Source organism: Colletotrichum fructicola (assembly GCF_000319635.2).
Source record: "Colletotrichum fructicola Nara gc5 chromosome Unknown KSG_Nara_v1_contig10, whole genome shotgun sequence".
Lineage (NCBI taxonomy): Eukaryota > Fungi > Ascomycota > Sordariomycetes > Glomerellales > Glomerellaceae > Colletotrichum > Colletotrichum fructicola.
This window is the reverse complement of record NW_027094060.1, coordinates 1555189-1578706: the sequence shown is the minus strand read 5'-3', so window position 1 is coordinate 1578706 and position 23518 is coordinate 1555189. Positions and strand designations below refer to the sequence as shown.

At 55.0% G+C, this 23518-nt stretch overlaps 7 protein-coding genes across 7 annotated transcripts; 3 read left to right on the top strand and 4 right to left on the bottom strand.

Moving 5' to 3' along the window:
- Positions 1 to 3463: 3463 nt before the first annotated feature.
- Positions 3464 to 3910, top strand: CGGC5_v015921 (uncharacterized protein; the record flags this gene model as incomplete). The annotated part of the gene is made up of 1 exon (XM_032033514.1): positions 3464 to 3910. One exon carries the CDS (start codon positions 3464 to 3466, stop codon positions 3908 to 3910), a length of 447 nt encoding a protein of 148 aa, XP_031887245.1.
- Positions 3911 to 6152: 2242 nt separating this feature from the next.
- Positions 6153 to 7507, bottom strand: ro-4 (Actin-like protein; the record flags this gene model as incomplete). Its single annotated transcript, XM_032033512.1, has 4 exons — positions 6153 to 6215; positions 6273 to 6587; positions 6663 to 7115; positions 7199 to 7507. The coding sequence occupies 4 exons, from the start codon at positions 7505 to 7507 to the stop codon at positions 6153 to 6155; spliced, it is 1140 nt and encodes a 379-aa protein (XP_031887388.1).
- A 798-nt stretch (positions 7508 to 8305) lies between these two features.
- On the bottom strand, positions 8306 to 8636 carry CGGC5_v015919 (uncharacterized protein; the record flags this gene model as incomplete). Its single annotated transcript, XM_032033511.1, has 2 exons — positions 8306 to 8378; positions 8443 to 8636. 2 exons carry the CDS (start codon positions 8634 to 8636, stop codon positions 8306 to 8308), a joined length of 267 nt encoding a protein of 88 aa, XP_031887389.1.
- Positions 8637 to 9883: 1247 nt separating this feature from the next.
- gpi-11 (Glycosylphosphatidylinositol anchor biosynthesis protein 11) lies at positions 9884 to 10683 on the top strand (the record flags this gene model as incomplete). Its single annotated transcript, XM_032033510.1, has 2 exons — positions 9884 to 10210; positions 10267 to 10683. The coding sequence occupies 2 exons, from the start codon at positions 9884 to 9886 to the stop codon at positions 10681 to 10683; spliced, it is 744 nt and encodes a 247-aa protein (XP_031887396.1).
- Positions 10684 to 15246: 4563 nt separating this feature from the next.
- On the bottom strand, positions 15247 to 16744 carry CGGC5_v015917 (putative GTP-binding protein; the record flags this gene model as incomplete). The annotated part of the gene is made up of 4 exons (XM_032033508.1): positions 15247 to 15276; positions 15346 to 16465; positions 16552 to 16561; positions 16651 to 16744. The coding sequence occupies 4 exons, from the start codon at positions 16742 to 16744 to the stop codon at positions 15247 to 15249; spliced, it is 1254 nt and encodes a 417-aa protein (XP_031887394.1).
- An 828-nt stretch (positions 16745 to 17572) lies between these two features.
- Positions 17573 to 18731, bottom strand: CGGC5_v015916 (uncharacterized protein; the record flags this gene model as incomplete). The annotated part of the gene is made up of 3 exons (XM_032033506.1): positions 17573 to 18319; positions 18560 to 18613; positions 18663 to 18731. 3 exons carry the CDS (start codon positions 18729 to 18731, stop codon positions 17573 to 17575), a joined length of 870 nt encoding a protein of 289 aa, XP_031887392.1.
- A 2663-nt stretch (positions 18732 to 21394) lies between these two features.
- Positions 21395 to 23403, top strand: set8 (SET domain-containing protein 8; the record flags this gene model as incomplete). The annotated part of the gene is made up of 4 exons (XM_032033504.1): positions 21395 to 21661; positions 21740 to 21928; positions 22129 to 23016; positions 23290 to 23403. The coding sequence occupies 4 exons, from the start codon at positions 21395 to 21397 to the stop codon at positions 23401 to 23403; spliced, it is 1458 nt and encodes a 485-aa protein (XP_031887390.1).
- Positions 23404 to 23518: the final 115 nt, after the last annotated feature.

The following is a 23518-nucleotide window of genomic DNA, read 5'->3' as shown; positions in this document are numbered from 1 at the left end:
GATGACTACGCGAGATCTGTGGGGAATATCGTGATGACGAGCCTCGGCAAAACGGCTCTGGACACCCTAGTCCCGCATGTTACGGCTCGTCTGTTAGCCATTGCGAGACAGTCCCGAAGATGATGAGAAAAGCTTCGCCATTGCGTACGCAGGGTGCGTGATCTATGGACCGTAGCCCCTGCCCCAGGTACCTTAGAGGGCCTGGCTATGCTCAACCCGTTGCAGACGTAGGGCATTGAGAGCAATAAGTAGTCCGGCTCAGGATTGCCACGCGACCGGCTTCTAAGGAGGACTACACTAGCATACACATGAGAATCTACAAAGCCACTGAATGGATACTGTCATTTGGCTGGGGCAGATCACGAGCACATCAAGTATCGTTCGGGGATGCTCGTCCTCACCACAGTCAGGGGTGGCTTCTCACTCACAGGAAGATCACCAACATCACAAAGAGACGCAGTCTCACAACATCAAACGCGCGTCTCCCTTGGGTAAAACATGTCCCAGCCACCATCAAACAGACCAAGACAGCCGTTCCTCGACCGCTAGTCCCAACCACGTTGTTGCGGGCGCTGAGCCCTGAAGTAGAACGCCATTACCTAATGAATGGAGCATCCCTACCCTCCCTTTCCAGGCCCTCTCGCAAGCGGGCAGTGTTGTTGATCAGATGTCACACCGCACCGTCGACCTGTTTTAAGGTTTTTGCCTCCTCAGTCGGCAGAACGCGGGGTAGCGAAAGGGGGAGAGAAAGAGGTGAAGATCCGGGGAAGGCAGAGAGAGCTGCAATTTGTACGTAATGGTGAGGTGGGCGAGAGGGAGGCGTGCCGGCGCGTCGGGGGACGGAGGCCCAGGCGGGGACGGCTTTGTTCTGTGTTGCTAGCGAGATCTGAGACCTGGGTATTTGCGCCGACGGTGGAACTCGCTCGAATCTGGAGAAGCGAGAGACCCAGAGACGTTTGTCGTCGTCGACGGGAGGATGGGCAGGATGGGCAGGATGGGCAGGATGGGGAGTTTGAGATGGCAGCTTTCGCGGGACGGACCGTTGTGATCTGTAAGATGTTGCGGGCGTCGAGGGCGACTAGACAAACTGCGAGAGCTCCTCGACTTGCAAAGGGGTGCTTGGCGAAGTCGCCGGCTGTAACCACAATCTGCGTTTGTTTGTCAACGTGTTCGAAGACTCTGGGATCTCAACTACAGCCCGTCTGCCGCTCAGACTTCATGGACAATCAGGTTGATGATCATCTTGTCAGCCAAACGCCTCAGCACGTTGTCGACGACAAACCCACGGTTGAGGCACTCTCAATCTGCATGGCAAAACCACTCGTCAGCATTCGTCAACGATATCGCGAAATGAGACCACACGTTGGCGTCACATCACCAAACACACCCAGCCACGACCCCAACGAACAGCAACTCCTCGAGCGAGCACGTTTCCCGCCAACGAAGGCGGGGCCCATGAAAAACCCAGACGACGAACAGACGACAGACGAGGGCGTCGGTTTCCCCAGACTCCTCAACTTGCAACAAGAATCGTGGCATTTGCGACATGGGTTCAGAAAGGTCTGGTGACCGTCGTCGTCGCGGCAAACAGAATTTCCATTACCCCCAGGAAACTGCTGACTGGTCGCGCCAGGGGGCCCCAAATTGGATCTTTGACGTCGTTGACCATGTCGTGGGGCCCTAGACAGGGGGTTATGTGTAGCGGTACCTCGCCGGTCTCGACGGACACGGGAACAAAACATGCTGGCAGCAGATCCAGCTCTGCGGACAACAGAAACTGAGAGAGCAGAAAAAATTGGCACCAAAAAAAAAAACTTCCAGCCAGAGGTCCAGAGTCCAGAGGAGACTTTCCAGTTCCTTGCATTAGCCCCATCTTTCCCTAATTGTGGTCCAAGCCTCTGAGTGGCCCAAAGTGCTACGCTACAGCCGAAAGCGGCAATCGATGGGGTAACGCTTTGCTAACAGATTGCCTCAGAACGCAATGGCGTCTTGTGGTTTTCGAGGTGTTTTTTTTCTTCGTTTCCTCAGAAAGTGGCCCCGCGTGACTCTAGAACGCCATCCGGTAGCAGGTTTGCATCACGCGGGGCCACTGTGGAAAGTGGGGAGACCGAAAGACTCGAGAAAAAACTGCTTAGCTGAGATCTGGTTTAGACGAGGACAGAAGGGTGCCACCTCATCTCAGAGGAGCTCGCCTTGCGCCGGTGCAATTGGCAATTTGCGCGGACATGTCCGTTTCGACATGATGCGTACTTGGCTGACGACGAATTGGACATGTTTGCTGTTTGCTTCTTTGTGCTTCTTATCAGAATAAACAAATCCAGAAAGATATCCTATCTGGGTTTGCTTATTTTGCAGATAACAGCAGACTCTCAATATCCAATGTCCGGGCGTCTTACACGCAACTCCTTAAAGGCCGATGACTGATGGCTCTCTAACACCAGGAGCATGCCCGAGGTAAGTTAAGCAAGGGGAGAGGTAGGCCGACGGCATATGCAGCATGCCTCCGATCAGAAACCCTGTCTCACCCCTACTGTTACGTCCCAACATGTCTTCATCATCCCATTGATGCAAGTCAAGCCCCAAACTGGTCCTCTGAATGCCGTAGGAATGAGGACGACGCGCAGTCATCCACCCAGCTGTATCAAGACATTTCGAGCTCTTACGACGGTACTCCTCCTTGGCCATTCTCACACTCCACTGCGCAGAAACCACTCTCCTGGTACCCTGGTCCAAGTCACGGGGAACAAGAGCAACCAACGACAGCGAACCAAGCTACCCATGAGCTGTCCCAAACCAAGCTCTGCCAGCCCTAGCTCTGGCCTCTAGCCTACAGCAACTAGCTCCGCTCCCGACGTTTCGGGGCCTCGGGACCGTCCTAATTTTGCAACCAAGATCTACCCCCTCAGTCCCTCTTCCGCTCCCACTCTGGCCCCCCCGTCTGTCCCCTCTGAGAAGTAGGTACCTACGGCACCGCAATAGAGCCGCCAAAACTTTTCCCTCCAGCGCTAAAAATTCTTTTTTGCAATGGGGCGCGCGAGCTGTACATAGCTACGTACCGCCAGGTGACTTCTTCTCTCCCCCCCCCCAGTGCAACGCCGTCACTCAGCCCATGGGAAACTTTTTACACGTCAGGCGGACGCCGCAGAGCCTGGCCGCCGTTTCTCCCTGGCGTGTATGTGTACGATGGTACTTGGCCGCCCACCACCCCTCCCTCCTTCCTCACGCTCACGCCTTGAAAGACGAACAAAACCTATATAGACCATGGACCCTCCTCTGTCTCTCACGATCGACTTCGCTTCCCATCATTGACTCATTCCAAGACATCCAAGCTTCTGCTTCATCCAAGCTCCGTTCCCTCATCCGAGAGTTCAGACGACACAACCCGTGAACCAACCCACTTACACGGATCACAACCTACACCAAACCTACACCACAATACAACACCACGCACACATCCTCCAAGATGCCTTCCCAAATCTTCGTCACAGAGCCTCACCCCACCGTGGTACCAAACACCTACATCTACTCGGGCCGCGGCGGCGCCGGCAACATCTTCAAGGCCCCCGTGACCACCCCGGCCACCGGCGTCACCACGCCCCTCAAGCCCGTCTCCGCCAACAACAGCGCCCGCCGCTTCTACTCTGGCATCGGCGGCGCGGGCAACGCCCACAGCGCCACCGAGAGGCCCGTCATCAGCTTCGATGAGGACTTTGACCGCCAGCAGGTCCGCGACCGCGCCGTCGTCGGCCACGTCGGCATCGGCGGCGCCGGCAACGTCTCCCGCCGCAAGGGCTCCGACGCCTCCTCCGTCCTGAGCGAGGAGTCCTCCGCCTCGTCCGGCTCGTCGCTCAAGTCCATCAAGGAGCGCGGCGGCAGCTTCCTTCGCCGTCTCGCTTCCAAGAAGAACTGAGCGGTTCTCGTGGTCTACTGTCTCCACTACATCAACAAAATCATGTCATAAAAAAGCAACGGAACTCAGCAAGGCGTTTGGAAACCAAAAAAAAGTCATTTGTCGGATACTTATGTGGTCATTGGGGGAAAAGCAAAGGAGGTTCTCACAGAGAGAACCGGGAGGTTGTTGCCTTGGAGCAAACACGAAGAAACCGTTTGCAGGAAATCATTCTCTGGCTGGAAGATGCCAGAGACATGGGAGCATAGCGGGAAAAAAGAATGGGCGTTTTACGATTTTTGAGCGAAGTCGAGTAGTCGACACAATACCCCCCAATTTCATTTGGTTAGCATGGCCCATCTGATGATGGAGCCCTTGAATTGAAAGTTTATAAACCTTCAAATACTCCACCTTGATCCTGAACAATGCCTATGACTCGAGCTTTGAATATCAAACGCATAACTGCCGATTCCTCGTGGACGTTGCCTTGTCGAACTGGTACCTCTTCCTCGCACAAACTCACTCAACACGAGTGCACGGCATCGACCCCTGTGCATGGTCAATAAAAGAGGCCACCGGCACCTTACGAAGAAGAACCAGAGGAAAGTCAATCGCCCATGATTGCTAGTCTGTTTGTGACTCAAAAACCCAAAGGTTGCGAATCATCTTTTATAGTCACAACGGCAACACCAACACTGAATCGAAAGCTCTCGGAACGACTATGACAGGAATAAACCGGCGCTGGACAACATTGACGGACAGTGGCGCAGCAAATGATATGGGCGGCTCTTCCAATGATATCGACGGAGATGTGCCAGTCTCCGTGCTCCCCGTGTCTAAACCACAATGGTTCAAAGTATAGGACTTGAAAAGGACTTGAGAATTGGGCTCTACGCTCGCCATCCCATACAATGGTTTGTCGAGTTCAAGCAGATGAACCAAATTGCCCAAATATATACTACATATTATTACACCTGTTGTCACCAACATCGGAATACCGCCCGGAAGACAGCAGGAAACAATTATTAGACTTTGTAGAAATGGGCAGCATCTTTGGGAACAGTCATGAGCCACATCATTTGAAGGTATATCAATGTCACGACTTGCTCTTCATCAACCTAGAATCACCAGACAACGATATCTTGACGTACGTCGTCGTACTCCTTAAGAAAGCTGCCTGAGAAACAGTAAACGGAGGGACGACTTCGCAAACCACTCAAAACACACTACACTCAGGCACCACAACTATGAGAGAATACTTCAGAGGCAGAAACAGACAATGATGTCAAACCCTCATGCCAATCATAGAAACCTCCTGCCTCATAGCATCGCATCACATGTCACCTCAATCAAGCCACAAACAATCCTTTCTTAATCATTGATCAACCCGAGAGCTCTGACATTCGTTGCCCAAGAGACTCTAGATCCTCACCCCAAACACCCTTAAATAGCACACGCCCGTAAGCCATACCCGATACTCCCAACGCACGACATGAAACAAATGTCTCGCCCGCACATGGCCTGCGCATGTGAGTATTCACATTGCTTATTCCAAAAGCAACAGCCTTCTAGAATAGATGAGACCTTATCCTTATCAAAGAGGTCAGAGCTCCCACGAACCATCTTTCCTTCTCGTCTTATCTCGGCATCGTTGCTTTTCAATCCTCCCAAGGCATGTTTCTTATTTCGGCTCTGATATCTATGTCACAAGTCAGCCCCGTCATTGGCAGGTGACAGTCGTGGCACTCAAGGCCAGAGCGCAACTGCGGGCGTTGCGTAGTTGAACATACGCAGCCCGTCATCTACAAGAGCCTTCAGTCGTCCGTAAGTCGTTTACGGGTGATACATGCTAGCAGTCCGCAGCTTTTATCATACACACAAAAGGGACAACAAGACTCGGGTATCATTCTCAACTTTCTAGCTGACTCATTACCTCAACATGCTGCCTACCTTGCCTGAACCCCTGGCCTCTCGCAACGCCAGGGACAGCTTTTTTTTTTAGAAGGGGGTAATCTTTGGAAAACAAAATCTAGCCAGTCCTCCCTCCGGTTCTCTTCCCGTCGTCTTCCCATGACACATACGTTGATTGACAACCGAGAAGAAAAGGCATTCCCTTCTTTCGCCACGCGTCTACGGTGTATGTCTTGCTCATCTAATGGAGACACACCCAGATTCTATTGGAAAAAAGCGTGGGCAGAAGAATGTGCAGAGTAAACGCATCTAGAAAGCCGCTTCGTATAAAACTCAAAACGCAGAAGCCGTCTCACGTAAATTTGGTGTGGATGATATCCGGGTTCTCGTGCCAGTCGTCGATGCTCACCCACATCTGTCACGGTTGTCAGTATGTCACTTCGTCGACCCAAGCGGGGGAAAGAAGACTCACCTTTCTGAAAGTGCTGAGACCAGCCAAGATACTTCCTCCGATCCATGTAGAGTACTTGCGCTCCGGCGGCGCAAAGATCTTTATCCTCATGTCCTTGACGGCCAACCGCTGCAGCTCCGTGAGCAAACGGTCGCCGAAGCCCTTGGTTAGCGTGCTGCCTCCCGAGAGCACAATGTTGCTGTACAGCGACTTGCGCAGGTCGAGGTCCGTCCTGTTTATCGCGTCGACGACGATCTGGTGCACGCCCGGGTACTCGAGGCCGATGATCTCGGGGTCGAAAAGGATTTCTGGTGCCCTGAAGCGTTCCGCGCCAATCTAGCATCACGGTTAGCACTTTTCGTCCCCTCTCTAAATCCTTTTCCCGACGGAAAGTAGTGCTTTGTTGCTTACCTTGAGCTTGTGACCGTCCGGCAAAACATACTCCATGCTCTTGGCCGAGTCCGTCCTGTTGGCCCACTCCTTCTCCTCCTTCCTGGGATCGTGCGCGACGTAGGTGACGGACTCCTTGATGAGCCTCACGACCTCCTTCTCGGCGCTGGTGTGGAAGACGTAGCCGCTCTTGCGCAGCAGCGTCTGCATGTACTCCGTCACATCGCGGCCCGCGACGTCTATCCGCCGGATGCTACTCGGCATCGCGAAGCCCTCGTACACGGGGACGGCGTGCGACACGCCGTCGCCGGAGTCAAGGACGATACCCGTCGTCCGGCCGCTGGCGTATAATGACAGCACCGCCTGGATCGATGTGTACAGCGCCGGCACGTTGAACGTCTCGAAGAGGATCTGGGCGGCCGTGTCGCGGTTGCTGCGGGGGTTGAGGGGGGGTTCGGTTAGGAGAACGGGGTGCTGGGACAAGCATTAGCATCGCGAGATGAAATTGGGGCGGGGAAAAACGCCATCATCTCCCCGCGGTCTACCGGAACACACACCTCTTCGCTGAGGGTCTTGAGCCCCTCTCCGTACACGTACTCCCAGATCTTCTCCATGTCATCCCAGTCCGTGACGATGCCGTGCTCGAGCGGGTACCTGATCTTCAACAGACCCCGGAGCTCCGTCGCCGCCTTCTGCCCGATAAAGACCTCGCCCTCGAGCGCACCGGCCAGGACACGTAGGTGCTTGGGACGGCCGACGAACGAGGGGAAGTAGCACTTTGGCAGGTCGTCGCCCGCGAAGCCGGCGCGGATGGTGCCGGAGCCATTGTCCAGGACGATGGGCGCGTTGTGCAGCGAGTCCGTCATCTTGCGCGATGCATCCGAGGATCAAAATGTTCTCTCTCTCAAATCCTTCCGCTTCTCAATCGTTCCCGCCGGTCGTATGTATCGTCGGGTCGGCGAGTTTCGTTCCGATTTCGCGCACACGTTGAACCACACCCACCCCTTTGTTTGTGTTTGGCGGTGACTGCTGGCAAGTGGGGACTCGGCGATTCGTTGGCGTTGGGGAAATGAGGCTACGATTGACGCCCGCACGCTTTGATTCCGGTGTGCGAGGGAGAATTGCAGGAGTTTGCGGTGTCGTCGCTGGGTCGTCGGCTCGTTCGTCGTTGGTCGCTGGAGATGGGATGTTGTCAAAGTGGTCAACATTGGAGGACAGCTTCAAGCACGACGCGGTCTCAGTCCGGGGAGCTGCAGGGGCGCGAATTGCTAGGACAGATGTGGAGTAGCGCGATTGGGAGCTGGCGTGCACTGGCCTCTAGGGTCTCGGTTGGAGCAGGTGTATAAGTGCAGAGATGGTGACACAGAAGGGTTGCATTTGGAATGCAAACGATTGTGGAGATTTATCTCTCTATTTAGTTGTCGTTGAATAAAATCGAGTCTCACGCGCGCAAAGTAGTTTGTATGTTTTGAACAAAGTAAATAGTGCTGGTCCGAACAGACTTCTACCGATGCTGAATCCAAGAAGCCCCCGAACGCCGTAGATGCTCGAGATAAGATATGTACAGGTATCTCCGTGATATGTTCCAAATTCCCAAAATTCTAGCTTCAAACTCCCGTATCGATGTTTCCACTCAGTTCGTCAAGAAGAATGAATGCATTCGCTCAGATGTGGCCGTCGAGCGCCACCTTAGTGAGGTAAGGCCAGCCAAGGACGAAGGTGAAGAGAGGGAAGAACCTGCAGAGTGTACTGTTAGTCGAGATTTGAACCAAAAGGCACGAATTGTGAATGTAATGCTTACATTGTGGCCGTGACGGCACGTCTCTTGAGCATGGCACCGTAGTAGGGCTTGGCCTGGACGCCAGTCTGGGGCATCCTCTGGAAGGGATGAGGCTCAAATTGGCGAGCAACGTTGCGCATATTGGTGAGGAGAGAGAATTGTCTGCGCTGGACAGCCATGCGGGCGGCAGTGCGGGCGGCGAATGCGGGAGACATTTTGGGTGATGAGTTGGTTTGGTAGTCGAGTAGAGACTTTTGAGTGATTAAGAGGAGTGAAGTTGGTGGTGATACACTCGTACAAAAGATGTAGTGGAGAGTTGTTTGTTTGTTTGAGTCGAGACTCTGTTTGATGTTGTTGATGTGTGATGATGATGATGATGAGGGAGAGGGATGCACAACAGACGGGAAGCTGCTTCGGATCTTATACCAGGAAAAAGATTGTGACTCCTGCCCGCAAAGCTACGAGATCTGTAAATCTTGGACAAGGCTATTCCGGGATTTCCTACGGCAAACGCCTATTGTGGGCAGATGGGCGGGCAGCTTTGCCCGTAAGATTGCCGTGCCTGGGCGGAGCGAGTGAGGCTTCTCAATCGAGGCCCAGGCAAAATCATGCCATCCCATCTCCAACGGCCCCCAAACGGTATCCATGGCCATGGGATTCTGCAATGAAAGTTGACAAGACACAATGTCTCACCCAATAGGCGCAGCCGCGCGGGTGGGGAGGCAAACCATTTGGGTCATTTGGGCGGTTTGCAAAAAGCCTGCGCTGGAAAATCGCGTATTAAAACTGTCGATTGGCGATGGTGTGGTTCTCTGCAGTTTCCCGACGACTGCCAACGATTATGGGGTGATGTGGTGTGACGGCGGCCACCGAGGAGGCGCGCTGATTGGCTGGCCGAGGGGCCTGGATTCCTGGCGAATGAGATGATCGCCGCTGCTGACCACTGAAGCGAACAATCGAACCACAGACCCAGCCGGCTGGGAGCGACGACGAGGGAGAATCCGGGGAAGACAGTTACAGCTGCCTTGGTCCGAACTTGCAAAGGTGTTGGAGTTCAGATCCCGAACGAAAATAGGGGATGAGATGACATCGTTGCTCTTTTTCCCAAGAAAGAATGAGGTGGAAGATGCGGTGTCACTTTGCTGCAGAAACGGTACGTACTGCGAGCTGTCACTTGGGAAGCTTGCAGGCCCGTCGCGACCCTGCGCACGCTGAGTGGCCAGCACGCAGCGGTTCCTTCAGATAACGGTCTTATCGCCATGTGACTCGGGCGGACCCGCCAAACGCGGTCGGACGTTGACGCCGGTCCGCGGTTTTTCCTGAGCCGTGGCCTTCCGGGTTCCCGTCTCATTGAAGCTCACCTATCGACCGACCGATACCCTACCACGCCCCCGAGTCTCCCGACTTCGCGATCGTCCGACCGACCGACCACTCGAGCATGCCATTGGTAGACCACGTGACAATGTCGTCGCCAATGAAGGCCGCCTCCGACGCGGGCAAGTCGAAAGACGGACTGCACCCGGTCCACGCCCTCCCGAGCCCTGTCGCGCAGCTCGTCCGACACGTCCAGCCGGTGCTCCTATCTGGCCTCTTCGTTGCACAGTTCAGCTCGCTGGTGGCCGACCCCGTGCGGACTCTCACAAATTCCCTGCCGGTCGTCGCCGTGATACAGATTGTCTACGCGTTCGTCTGCCTGCCCGCCGCTGGTTCGCAAGCGTCAAAGGGTATTCGCAAGCCCCGGCCTGGCGAGAAGAAGAAGGTTGAGAGCACGGGGCCGAACCCCTTCATCGTGAGTGGTCATCCGTCACCAATCGGTCGGGGAGTCATCGCTAACAGCTATGCTAGGCTATCTTCCTCTCCGTCCTCCTCGCCGCTCTGATCACGCCCGCCCTGCACATCGTGCTCGTTCTCTTCGGCGCTCCCTTCCTCACACACGTTCCGCACACCCTCCTCTGCTCCGCCAACGTCTCCCTCCTCTCGCTCTTCCCTCTCTTCTACGTCCACGGTGTCGAGGCCAGCACATGGGCGTCCATCGCCAGCGCGGCTGCGCCGCTGGACGAGGCATACGGCGGTCTGATCGGAGGTCTGCTGGGCGCATGGCTCGGCGCGGTGCCAATCCCCCTGGACTGGGACCGTGACTGGCAGAAGTGGCCCGTTACGATTCTGTGTGGCCTCTACGGCGGCTACGTCCTGGGCAAGACCATTGGCGGCACATTGGCGTTTGGCAAGAGGATGGCAGGTTCTGCGAGCGACGACGAGTGAGCATGCTGAGGCGGTCAACAATCTAAATTGGCAGCGTGCTGCAAGTCAGCGACAACAGTTCCGCCGACTGTCTGACTCGTCGACAATACCACGAGAGTGACAAGGCGTTAGTATTCGTCACGTCTCACACAAGAATGCCTCCGGGTGAGGTGTATCATGGCTAGGCCTAGACCTAAACCTGAACCTGAAGAGGCGGTAGTTCAAGCGTGCGTGGCAACAGCGGCTTCACCAACGCTAGCTCTTGTTTAGCAGCAACTTGGCCCTCCGCAAAGTAATCGATGTATAATACCTAGTGCCAATTGGCAACAGCCAAGAGTGGCCTCAAAAAAATAAAGTAAACAAAGTTCCAACATAACCAATGCGATAGACCGCTAGGAAAGAAACGTGATGTTGCAAATATTTGCCGCCATGAGCCTCGGCGATGTCGCAGTCAATGCCGTGCAGTGAAATACCAACATCATATCCGCCGTGGCACACTTCACCCCAGCCACATGTAGCCTTGCAAGCTTGCCTCATGGAAGAGTCCAGCCCTACAGAGTCGACGAAATAGGCGTTGGAGTCCGACTTCTAGCGACGTTTTTTTTCGCCGTCTGCGCCCCCCGTCACAAAAGCGGGTACAGGCCGCGTCTCCGTCCCAGCCCTGCCAGCTGCCGAGCCGACTTGGCTCCTCCCCTTTGCCGCCGGGCATGACCGGGCCCCTTGCGTCATAAGTCACGGGGCAGCTTGGGGTTTCATTGGTGAGACAGCTCTGGCAAGTTTTTGATGGGACGAGGAGACAAGAACAAGGTGAACGGCGCGCCGCGCAAGAGGAAAAGACACCAACAAGGCGGTGGGGATTTGGGAGAGCGGACATTGACCAAAGTGACTTGGGGACTCTTCACTGCCAAATCATTTGCATGTCTTCTCCGCAGCATGCGCGGACGGACCGATGTCCGCTGGAGAAACAATTGGCATGAACCTTGCGCCAGCTCGAGCGAACTGACAGGCAGATCCTCGATGCTCATCTGTGGCTATGTGGCTGTGCCGTCACTCTTGCGACACTGATCAGCTTTCCTGGTGTGGCGCTGTGGCTCATCGCCTGCATGTTGCTAGTGCCCCTTCCCTGCTGTCGTGACTGTCTCTAGCGCCTCCTACTGGTCGAGAGCGTGTGGACCGATGAGCGAAAGAAGCAAAATTAAGAAGGCGGACCCCACCGGCGGCGCTAGCAGGCTCGGCTGATGACGTAGCATCCATCTCGTCCATTAGATTCCGATGTACACTGGCTACCTTTACGCGAGAAAACAAGCAAGCCAGTTGCAGCCCAGCGCGCACCTGTGCACCCATTACCTGAAGACCAGCCCCGGAATGGCCGTGCCTGGGTACGGTGCTGCTTCCCAATGACGGCGATGTCGCGGGAACTGGCTGGGGCGGGGGACGCGCAATTGAAGGCTCGATCTGGTAAGGATAGATCGGAAACGACGACGATGCCATGGCAAAATATTCAAGTGTCGGATTTCTGTAAGGGGGCATCATGTGGGAGAAGTCTGCGCCGCGAACCGGTATCAGCTTTAAGCATCTTGATGTAATTGCAGAAACCTGGCAGCAGGCAGTCGGTGGTTCGCCGTCTTGCAGGAACAGCCGTGCCATATCTGACTTTGCTGATACGTCGTAAAGATGCAGCTGTACTGTCTTCAGGCTTCGGTTCTGCTCCGCACGGATTGTAGTTTCCGGAGAACGTCAAGGGCCAGACAGGGCGAGAAGAGCAGGGTCATTGCCCAAAAAGTGGGTGAAGGTGTGGCTTGTCCGCATCGCACGGCAAAGCCATCCCATGCCCAAGAAAACTAGCGAGAAGCTATCCGAGGGGAGGTGCCGACTGTCTGTCAGTGAGGTAAGGGGCCTGGTGTGCCTTACGCAGGCGCACCTTATTCCTGCCGCAGCAAACCGGGAATCAGTCGATGACGCATGTCCCTTCTCATTTCACCCCAAGCCTATTCCCCGGCACGAACAGTACAGCTGCCGCGGCTTAGTGGGAGCTTGCGCTTGGGTGATGCTTGGTGCTTGGGTGCTTCCGGACCTCAATGGCCTGGCACCTGCGACTGGCTTGTCCCTTGTCAGACGTAAGGTCCGCAGTGAGGTAAGGAAGAGATGTACTGATGGCGGGAAGGGGGCGGCCCCTGCAAGTCCACATCACATCACTGTGAGCTCGACTGGTGACCGTGACCTTGTCCATTGCGCCTACCTACCTTACATGCTGGGGCCATTCTTTTTTTTTCCTCGTTGAGTCTTGGAGGATTGCCCAGTACCACTCCTCTATTTAAGCATCTCGTCCCCATCCCACCCTTCCTTTCCCCTCTTGACATTCTCAACCAACGAACCTACACTCGACCTTACATTAGATCTTCGAGATCCCGTCGCGAACTATCAGACTCACACAAACAAACACTTCATCACCACAACACATCAATCACCATGCCTTTCACCGCTTCCGATATCTGCAAGATCCTTCTTGCCATCATCCTCCCGCCCGTTGGTGTCTTCCTCGAGCGCGGCTGCGGTGCTGACTTCTTCATCAACATCCTGTTGACCATCCTTGGTAAGCTCCGAATCTCATCGCCATCACTTACAGCATTCACTAACATACATAGGTTACCTGCCCGGTATCATCCACGCTCTGTACATCATCCTGAAGTATTAAGCGTCCCGTCGCTGAGGTCGTCCCGACCTCGAACCACGTACATCAATGAGCGCTATGACGACTTCAAGCAAGCGACAGCGGCATGACCTCAGCCCTTCGACATACGAGACCCAATCGTTTGACAGGAGGGTGGTGGTGTAGGCGGTGACCGGGCATTCCAGCGACCTCAGCTTCCGTCTCATCCGGCAACCTTTGGGGATCCTCCTGCACCGGACGGCAGGGATTCTGCTTGCCAGTGCAGGGTGGCCTAAGACCCCCTACCGCTTTTTGTTATTTTACGACCACGACACAGCAACGGCCTCTTTTCCTCTGTTGGAGGCGGTTATTTTCATCACGGACTGGTTCTCATCGGCTCTTATTTTCTTGTGGTACGCCTGCAAGAACTGGATCAGGGAGACTTTGGACTGTGTACACTTGATGCTTAATTCGATACCCGACATCAATCTCTTCAATCAAAGATTTCCTCTTTCGCAAAGACTCATTTTCTCATTATGCATGTGTGATGTGTTGTCAGACGCAGCCGCATCTGGTTGCTTCATAATCCGGCTGTGTCGCATGACAGCGGTTGTCATTCTCCCCCCGCCAGCAGTGACAGTGACACTGCCGGAGCTCCCTACAGTGATGTCATGCCTCATTTGCATTGAAACGCTGAACTCACGCCCGGAAACGTTCTAGATCCCACCAACCCGCCCAAGCATACAAACTTCGGAAACACCGTCCAAGAGCTTATTTCACTTGCAACAAAAACGCTCAAGCAGTTATTGCATAGCCAACCATGCCATGGCAACCATGGTCGCAAGAAATTAACCTTGTTTCCCGCGTATCCTGAACGACGGAGCCCAGCCACAATAATGGAGACGCCAGAACCTCCAAATGACCCTGGAGCGGTTTGCTCTTCACCGCGACGGATCAACCAACGGAAGCCGAGGGACGCGTCACGCAAAATACTCGGCGCAGCGTCGGTCCCACACTGCCTTTTGCGGTGCAGTTGTGCACACACTCGGCGCGAAGCCGAAAGCGTTGCACTTTTGAGGCTGGCCTTGCCGGGCCTCGAGGCGCTAAGGCAGATTGAATGTGCCCTGAAGCCTGTCGTCCGTCGTCACCCTGCCGCTGGATTGACTGACTGACTGACTGCCGTCGGCCGCCAGAATCAGATCAACTGCGATCCCTGTCCGCGAGGGCTGTGTTTAATTGCACGCAGAACGTTGAGCCGAGCTGCGGCCTGTTCGAGGGCGCTGGGAAAACGGACCAAGTGCGATGAGCGCCAGCCAGATAGATCACCATCTTCCCAGGTTCTTTGCGCGAATGCGAGGAGAGGAACAAGAATGAAGACACCAACGACGATCCACCGCCTTAGCCGCAATGACTCGGCGAGTATGGAGCTGAGCTTTGATATCCCACCCGGGCTTATTTCATTTTTCATTTCTGGTCGAGATACTGCATAGTATTTCTGCCCTTTATTTTTAAACAATTGTTTCGAGTGGCACGCTGCTGGCCCCCAAAGCGCTCACAGACCCTTTCGATTTCGGCCTTCCCATATACCCCTGCCCGCGCCAAGGGGGGGCCTGGTGATCCCCTGCATCCCGCCTCGCTGGGCTAAGGGTTCCGGCGTACCCGCCTGCCAACTCCATGTCACATTTTCTTCATTTGAATCGTTGCGATGAACGCCCTCCCATTTGCTCCGGGGATGGTTTTCTCCTCACGAAACGTGTGTGATGTCTATCATGTATGCGTGAGTGTCACGGGGTGTGCTCCATGGTTCCACATCTTCGGATATCAGGGAGCTGGAGGGGAAGCGGGGAGCGGTGCGAGATTCTGATCACTATCGGCTGGCTGGCAGGTAAATGGAGGCAGACATTCGCGCGTGGAATTGCCTAGGCGCATCGCACTCAACCTCTTCCGACCTTGAACGACAGAATCTGTGAGGCGTTAGCAACAAACTCATGACCATGGAAACATGAAGCCCATGCTGATGGGGGAGCACTTACATCGTTCTTCCCAACCGCAACAGGGTCGTCCTCAGCGACCCTCAAGCCCCCAGCGCCCTCGATATACGCAATCGGCGCATCCCCCATAACCTTCCTCGCCGCCTCCCCCACCGTCGTGCCTTTCTTGACCAGCACGCAGTCCCTGAACACGACCCTGCTCTCGTTCGCGCCAGACTGGAACGTGGTCGTGTTGCGCACGGGAAACACCGGCACCAGCCCCAGGATCTCCGCCGCCTTGCTGAGCACCTGCACCACTCCCGTCGACCCGAACCGGTACAGCACCATGTCCTTGAGGTTCTCTATCCGGTTGCGGTTCTTCTCGTCCAGCTCCTTGAGCCCGCCGCCCGTCGGGTCGCCCTGCTCGATGAGGTCCTCGCGCGTGTCCACGAACTCGCTGCCCTCCGTGTACTTGATGTACCCCTGCTTCGCCATCTTGCGCAGGAAGATCTCCGAGATGGCCGAGCACAGCACGATGGTGTTGGGGTCCTGCATCTTTGCAATCTTCGCGATGTTCTTGTCCGCGTCCGGGTGGTCGATCTTGTTGAGCGCGATGACGGTCGGGAACTTCTCGTCCGTGAAGGCGTTGACCACCCGGTCGATCGTCGACTCGTCCCAGTCCTCGAGCGGCTCCTTGATCCCCAGCCGGTCCAGCGCACGCGCGACCACGTTGGCCGTGCTGCCGTATCCCGAGAACTGGCCCTGCAGCGTCTCGATCGCCGTCGCCTTGATCGCCATGTGACGCCGTCTGATGCTCCCCCACTTCTCCATCAGGTTGCCCTTGATCCAGGCCACAATCTCGCCGCGCAGCCAGGCAATGTCCACCGACGGGTCGTACCCGCGCGTCTCCTTTCCCTCGGCGTCCACGGTGCCCGAGGCGTCGACGACGTGTATCAGCGCATCGGCGTGGCGCAGGTCGTCGAGGAATTTGTTGCCAAGGCCTTTGCCCTGGTGGGCGCCGGGGACGAGGCCCGCGACATCGAGGAGCTCAATCGGCACGGAGCGACGGCCGTCGACACAGGCGCCGTAGTTGGGCTTGCAGCGGTCCGAAACATTGTGGCGGGCGCAGGCGCAGTCTATTTGGAGGTATCCGATGGCTCGTTGGGGATCGATCGTCGTGAATCTGGAGGTTCGGGTGAGTGATGAAAGACCGGCATGAAAACGGCAGGGGTTTTGCTGAAAGAGACAGAGGAGAAGCAGGGCTCGTACGGGAAGTTTCCTGTTCACAAAATTCCATCAGCGGCCAGGTCGCATGGTGGGGTGGTCGGTTTTTCTCGGTCGAGCGGGCTTTTGGTAAGGGCTACGGACCAACTTTTGATGAGGCGTCTGTGAGACTGTTGAGCGTTGTGCTCTTGCCTGCCGACGGCTTGCCAACCAGGCCGATCAGCGGATCTCGAGGCATTGTGTCGGTTTGGGCTTGTGGTGCTGTGGTGGTGAACTTCGAGAATCGTTCGAGGGGTAGCGATTTTGCGAAGGGCGCGGCCCACCCTGGTCGGCTTTGTCCCGCTAATGCAATGAGGGGCTGCCCCGATAATTGCTGACTGTCGTTCCGACATGGTCCGCGTCCATACTGAGAGTCCTGTCTCGCCTCCCTTTCGCTCTGCAAGTTGAGTATGTAGCCAGCATCTCGGGCTGTGCCAATTGCCAGTGCTGCAATGCCTCATTTCGTTGAGTTGCCGGGTTCACCGGTATGATCTCGTTGCAAATCTTCACAAGTAAAGCTCGCAATATGAGGAATAATCAGGTTGTTGACCCGAATCCATTCTAATCTCAATGCTATCACATCGTGTTTTTCTCCCGCCAACCGACTGACCGCAACAAAAGAAACCCCAGGCACCAAAAAACACACACTGTTCGTAATGCCGCCGTCTGAGTTGGAGGATTCGACGTCTCCATCCTAGTCTGCTTCATCGGGTTCCATTGCACGGCCAGGCTTTTCCATGGGAGATTGACTTCGCAGAACTCGCAATCGAAAGGGGTCCCTCGTCATTTGAGCATCCGCGCTTGATAGAGCTCTTGCTCCGCGTCTGTCTGCGTGGTCTTGTCAGTGCCTGTGTCTTTCTCCACATTGTGAACTGCGTCTTACCTGTCTTCAAACCATCCTGTTCCTCGTCGTCCATCTCTGGCTTCTCGTACTCGAAGTCCATGTTCTGATCCAACTCAGACAAGCTGGTTTGTCGCGGGCGTAACTGTACGACCTCTCTCAGTAAGTATACTCGCTGGTTTGAGTCTACGCAAAGGTTTTTGCCTTGTCCATGTCCAATTCTTCGCCAGCCTCCTTATCAGGTCCATGCTCGTCCGCAGTGCCGAGGAATCCAGTTTCAGCGATGCTGTCCTGTTCCCAAGGTTTCTTGCGTGGAGAACCGACGGTCTTGTCGTCGTTCGTGTTGAAGACCTCGTCAGCCTTGCGCTTCTGAGGAGTCGTCTGACCGTCATTTTCTTTGTCGTTGTCAGAGCCGTTCTGGTCATAATGGGTGTTCTCAAGCCAACGCGGCTTACCCTTGTAGTCAGCGGTACGGCGCGACTTGCCCTTTTTGTCCTCGGTGCAGTCAGAATAAGCCCCGGAAGAGTTAGAATGAGTCGAAGATAATGCGTCTGCATCAGCTGAGGTGTCTGATGCGGCATCTTGTACGGGTGCCTCGGAAGTGGAAGGGTTAGCACGGGAGGTAGAATCGACGGCATGTGCTATCCCCGTCTCGAAAGTGGAAAGGCCAGCACGGTAGTAAGAAGCGTCGGCATACACCATGCCCACCAGTACGATGATGCTGTTCCCGAGATATTGCCGGTTGGCATCGTTATACGTATTGAGATCAACGTCTTCGGAAAGCCAATTGATGATCGATTCGATCACAGCTTGCCACAATCTCGCAGTGGGTTCTTCAGACATCAGACACATGTCCCAGTCACTGACTATTTCATCGCAGAAATTATCCACGTAGGCTTTCGCCTCGCCTTGAGACCCTTTCTTGCAACAAGACTGCATTCAGGAGTCAGTTTACACAGAGCTGGGTCGGGCGAGACGACAGAGACGAGAGTGATGACAGCGAGGGGAAGAGCATGGACTTTCAGGTGCAGAGAAACATATGGAAGCCCTCTAATGATGAGAAAGTTCGGCCAGTCCTGTCTTTCGCGAAGGGCAATGACCAGGTAGACGAACGACGGTGACGACAGTATAACCAAAGGGGTCGGAGAAAGAACGTAGAAGCCGATTGCTTACCAATAGTTTATTTACGTGGGCGACCGTATCATCGACGAGTGCATGAAGCTCGTCCTACGATGTGTCAGTCATGTCATCAAGTATGCTCGTCGATGCTCCATACGTCGTCTACTTCGAAGGGCACGAGTTTATTGAGGAGGATGTACTCCAGGTCGCTGGCGAGTGTCTGCATGTTGATCGTCAAGTTATCTGTATTTCGAATAGTGTTGGAAATGTTTGCCGGTATGATGTGAAGAAGTCAATCTCTGCTGGATCCAAGAAACAAAAGAAGAGGCAGTTCTTGTTGATGGGCGTGTAATGTGATGGAAGTCGGATGGACTGAAGATGTGTGGCCTTGGTCGAGGAAGTCTGTCAAGCTGCTGGACTGACTGAAGAGTGAACAGCAAGAGCGTTGGCTTTCAGTGTGGCAGGCACATGTCGTAGTCGGTTCCCTCTTGTGGTGATCAGCCCTCCTCGGACCTGCCTCTCTTACTCGCGTCACAAATATCTGGACCCAGGTCTTACTGTCTCCAACTTTCTACCGGTCATGCTGGGTGCCGTTTGGCTGATTGTCCTTGCCCGACTCCTTAATCTTTGCAAGCCGCGAAGTATTGTCAAGCTGGGCGAAGGGGTCGCAGCCCGAAGTCTTGCTCGTAGCTACCAGGAATTCCATGGCTCCCAGAATCGTTTCTGCTGCAACGGGACCCATATTGGGAAACCCCCTATTTTCGTTGTGTTGGAGCGACTGCTTTTCCTGTGCGATTGCTGTTGTTGTCGTCGTCGTCGCCGTTGTCTCGGCTCACGGTGGTTGCTATCGTCTTCGATCGAGCAATTGGGATGGGTAACACTGAGGTTTTCAACTTTCTGGTGTCCTTTGTGCCAACAAAAGTCACCCACTAGCACCTTGAACATGCATCCTTCCATCGTAAGAGAACTGTCGTAGTTGTCATCAAGGCAATAATCACTCTCGTCCATTGACATTTCCTTCCTGATTCGAGTTAGAGCGATGGCGACTGCCGCAACAAATCGAGTAGGTGCCGACCAGATCTTGATGTTTTCATTAGCCCTTGAGTCTACAAGAGCGATGCGAAACCCGAGCCTTCTTACCTCCTCAAGCTTGCGACACCTCCTCAGCATCAGCCACGACCATAGCCTCCGAACTAACTGTAACCGACGCGGCCGAGTGGAGGGATTTCACTGCAAACCAAACCCGCCCTGATGACATCCGTGGTGCCAATTTGGGCCTTTCATAGCTGATGGAGGGAGCAACACCGTCAGCTGACGTTGTCAAACGTTAGACGCAGTCTCGGGCACATCTTCTTGCATTGTTGCTCTATTCAAAGATCGTCTTGAGGAGATCTACGGGACGGAGTAGGCCATGCCATATTCCACGCCAAGGAAAAAATAAATAAAGAGCACAAAAGCCTTGCTCTTGGTTCGAGATCCCATGCAAAAGTTTGTCACGGGTTGTTGCATCCAGTCGCATACCATCAAGTTCGAGATGATCCGCAATAGCGGGACAAAACGATTAAATATGCACCCTACTTGCCAAAAGAAATGGAATTGTCATTCGTTCCTAAGCAATTTAAATCAAGCCTGAAGATGCAACAAAAACGAAAAATGGGTAAAAATGGCAAAAGAAATGGACGGGCAGGTGATCGAAACCTGGACCTTCCGCAGAAGAAGTTGCAATGAAGATGCAAAGCGGACGCTCTACCACTGAGCTACACGCCCAACGGTGGAAGCTTCCGTTGACTAGCTGACCGATGTAGGTCAGCGGGGCTGGCTGGCCGGGACGGAGGTTTCGGTGGGGTCGTCGCACTCACCACACCTACCCGGTGGGGGAGGATGAGCTGCGGCCGGTGTTGAGTAACATACGGTCGGGGGCAGTTGAAGGGCAAGTAAGATGAACGGGCAGTCGAACGGGGGAAGAGCGCAAGAAAGTTAGGACGAAGGGAGGAAAGCTGACGGTTTTGGTTGTGGTGGCCATTGGCGACGGGAGAGCGTGGTGGCTCGCAACGGGGTTCATATGAGACGGAATTTCGACGTCAAAGACGCAGTCGATCAAGATCCGGGAGAAAAGAAGAGTAGAAATAAATGCGAGTAAAACTTATCTTATCTCTTGCGCCTGGCCATGTAAATGAACAAACGAAGAGTTGATGGCTTCCAGCTTGTTTGCAAGTCTTGCAGAAGCAGCGGTCTCCCGCGTGGCAAACGCGAATACCTGCTAAAACCAACGATGCAATCACTCCTTTGCCTCACCCAGCTTCGACATTACTACCTAGTCAAAAAGTCTTGGATATTCTCCTGTTTCTCCAACGCATAGCACGCTAGCAACAGCATGAATATCGAGACTGCGCACAACCCAGGTTTACTGGTCGAGAAAATTGGACGGTGCGGCGGCCCAGAAGCCAGCTAGGAAACGTCAGGATCCTTCCTTCTTCCAGGGCCGTTCCACAGAAGGACGGACGCCAACGAAGAATTGCCTCATCCATTCTGCCAGGAAAACACAGCTCATCTCTCAACCAGATCACTGCATCTCAAGTCAATCAAACCAAAAAGTTCTCTCGGGAAGCCCAAAGTGCACCATCTGTCAGAGGTCCCGCGCTCATTCCCGGATTACCATCCCAAGGTCTCTGATCCACCGCCCGTAGACGCGCACTGAAAACCTCCCCCGCCGCTGCCGGACTCCGAACTTTCGGCCCGCAAGCCCACCATCCCCTGGTCCTCATCAAAAAACACGGCCGCCGCCCGGTAAACGGCACTCGCCTCAACACCAATCCAAACCTCGGACATTGAAAGCCGAGGAGGTCCACCTCATATTCCACTAACCGAACCCATCCAACAAAAGGGAAGATGGCAACCTCAAAACTCCCCGTCGATACCCTGCCCACCTGGGCCATGTTCAACGACGTCGACCTCATCGACGTCGAGGCGCGCGAGATCCCCGGCTGCGGGCTCGGGCTGCTCGTGAACAAGGAGCTCAGCCGCGAGGAGGAGACGTTCGACATCCCGACGCTGCTCAGGATACCGCACGAGCTGGTGCTCTCCGCCGAGGCCGTCGAGAGCTACGCCAAGGTGGACAAGAACTTCCGCCAGCTGCTCGATGCGTGCGGCCACAAGGTTAGACCGCGCAAATCTCACACCTCACGATGAGTAAGATGAGAATCAGTGTTGCTGACGTGCTTGAGAGGGGGAAAGTCTACACGGCATGATATTTGCTTGTTCCTCTTGACGCAGATGGTGCTGTCGGATAGGCCCAAGACGACTATGAAGGGTGGCGTGTCGACGCCGTGGACGGAGTATGTCAAGTTTCTTCCGCCGCAGGTGCCTGTTACGACGCTCTGGACTGAGCAGGAACGTGAAATGTTGGTTGGAACATCACTTGAGGTAAGCTCAGGAGGCTTTCCAGTCTTGGGCACCCGCTCTTGATGAGCATCACACCATCTCCTACACAATAACTGGCCACGCATGCAAACACACAAACGCATGCTCCTTCAACGTTCCGGTCAGCAAGCCAAGAAGCTTGCGGCTGAAGAAGACTAGGCATACTTGAGGAATACAAGGATCACGTTCTGACAAGCAGCCAGTCGGCCACCGCCGCCAAGATCGTCACTCTGACCGACGAATTCGACGAGCTCCGCGAAACCTCAGAAGCCCTCCCCTTCTGGAACGAACTCTTCTGGGAATCCGACAAGGTATCCCTCATCGACTGGGCCCGTGTCGACGCCTGGTTCCGCTCCCGCTGCCTGGAGCTCCCCAAGTCAGGCGAGGCCATGGTCCCGGTGCTGGACCTGGCGAACCATTCAGCCCAGGCCAACGCGTACTACGAGGAAAACAGCAAGGACGAGGTGGTGCTGCTCCTGCGACCGGGATGCAGGGTCTTGTCTGGGGATGAGATGACAATCTCGTACGGTGACGCGAAATCCGGGGCAGAGATGCTCTTCAGCTATGGGTTCATCGACCCCGCGTCTGCCGCCGACCGCATCACGCTGCCCCTGGCGCCTCTCGAAGACGACCCGCTGGGCAAGGCGAAGCTGCACATCTTTGGCGGCGCCCCGAGTGTGGAGTTTGACCGGACGAATGGGACGCTCAGCTGGAAGAGCCCCTTCGCCTACTTCCTGTGTCTGAACGAGGAAGACGGCCTTGACTTTCGCGTGCTGCAGGACACCGGGGGATCACGGGAGCTAAAAGTCTTTTGGCAGGAGGAAGAAGTGACCGACACGACGACGTCTTTCGAACAGCACATTGACGGCCATCCCCTCGCTCAGATCTTTCGTCTGAGAGTGGTTACCGTCTTGCAGGATCTCGTCGCCGGCCAGCTGGAACGGCTGGCCACGGGCATGTCCCTGGACGACCTCGACGCATCGCTCAGTGAAGGAGGTCTCATTTGCGGGGCGTGCATCACCGCCGCTGCCACGTTAAGGGAACAAGAGACCAGCCTGCTGGAAGCCGCTATGAAGACTTTGGAAGACCAGGTGAGTGGTTCGCGCAGTTTCTTCAGTCGTTGGCGTCGCTGTCAGTGTCAGGGCTGCAGTGTAAACATACGATGCTCTGCCCATTCCCCGCCTAAGGCGTTATTCCTCTTTTGAGCCTCCTGCATTCCTTCTGGGGATTCGCGGCCGCTGCCCCAGCATTTGATCTTCCCCGAGTCCCGTCTCAACTGCTTTTGCGTGCTTGTTGTCCTTCCCCCGCGCGCTTGTATGGTGCCAAGACTAACAGGGATGGGCCTCGTTGCCCCAACCTTGCAGAAAACACAACTTCTCGCAGACGAAAACGTGGTGGCTTATCTCGGATCGATGGAAGTTGCCCAAAACGAACTAGTGGAGGCCGAGGCGTCCAATGACGAGGAGGACTTCAGTTGAAGGGGGAGGGATAGGCGAAGCCATGCGGCCGGGTCGATCCCATTCGGCACTCAATCGCCCAAGTGCGAACATTCTCTGTCAGCCAGGCCCTATCGTCGCGGGGTAGTTTCTTACT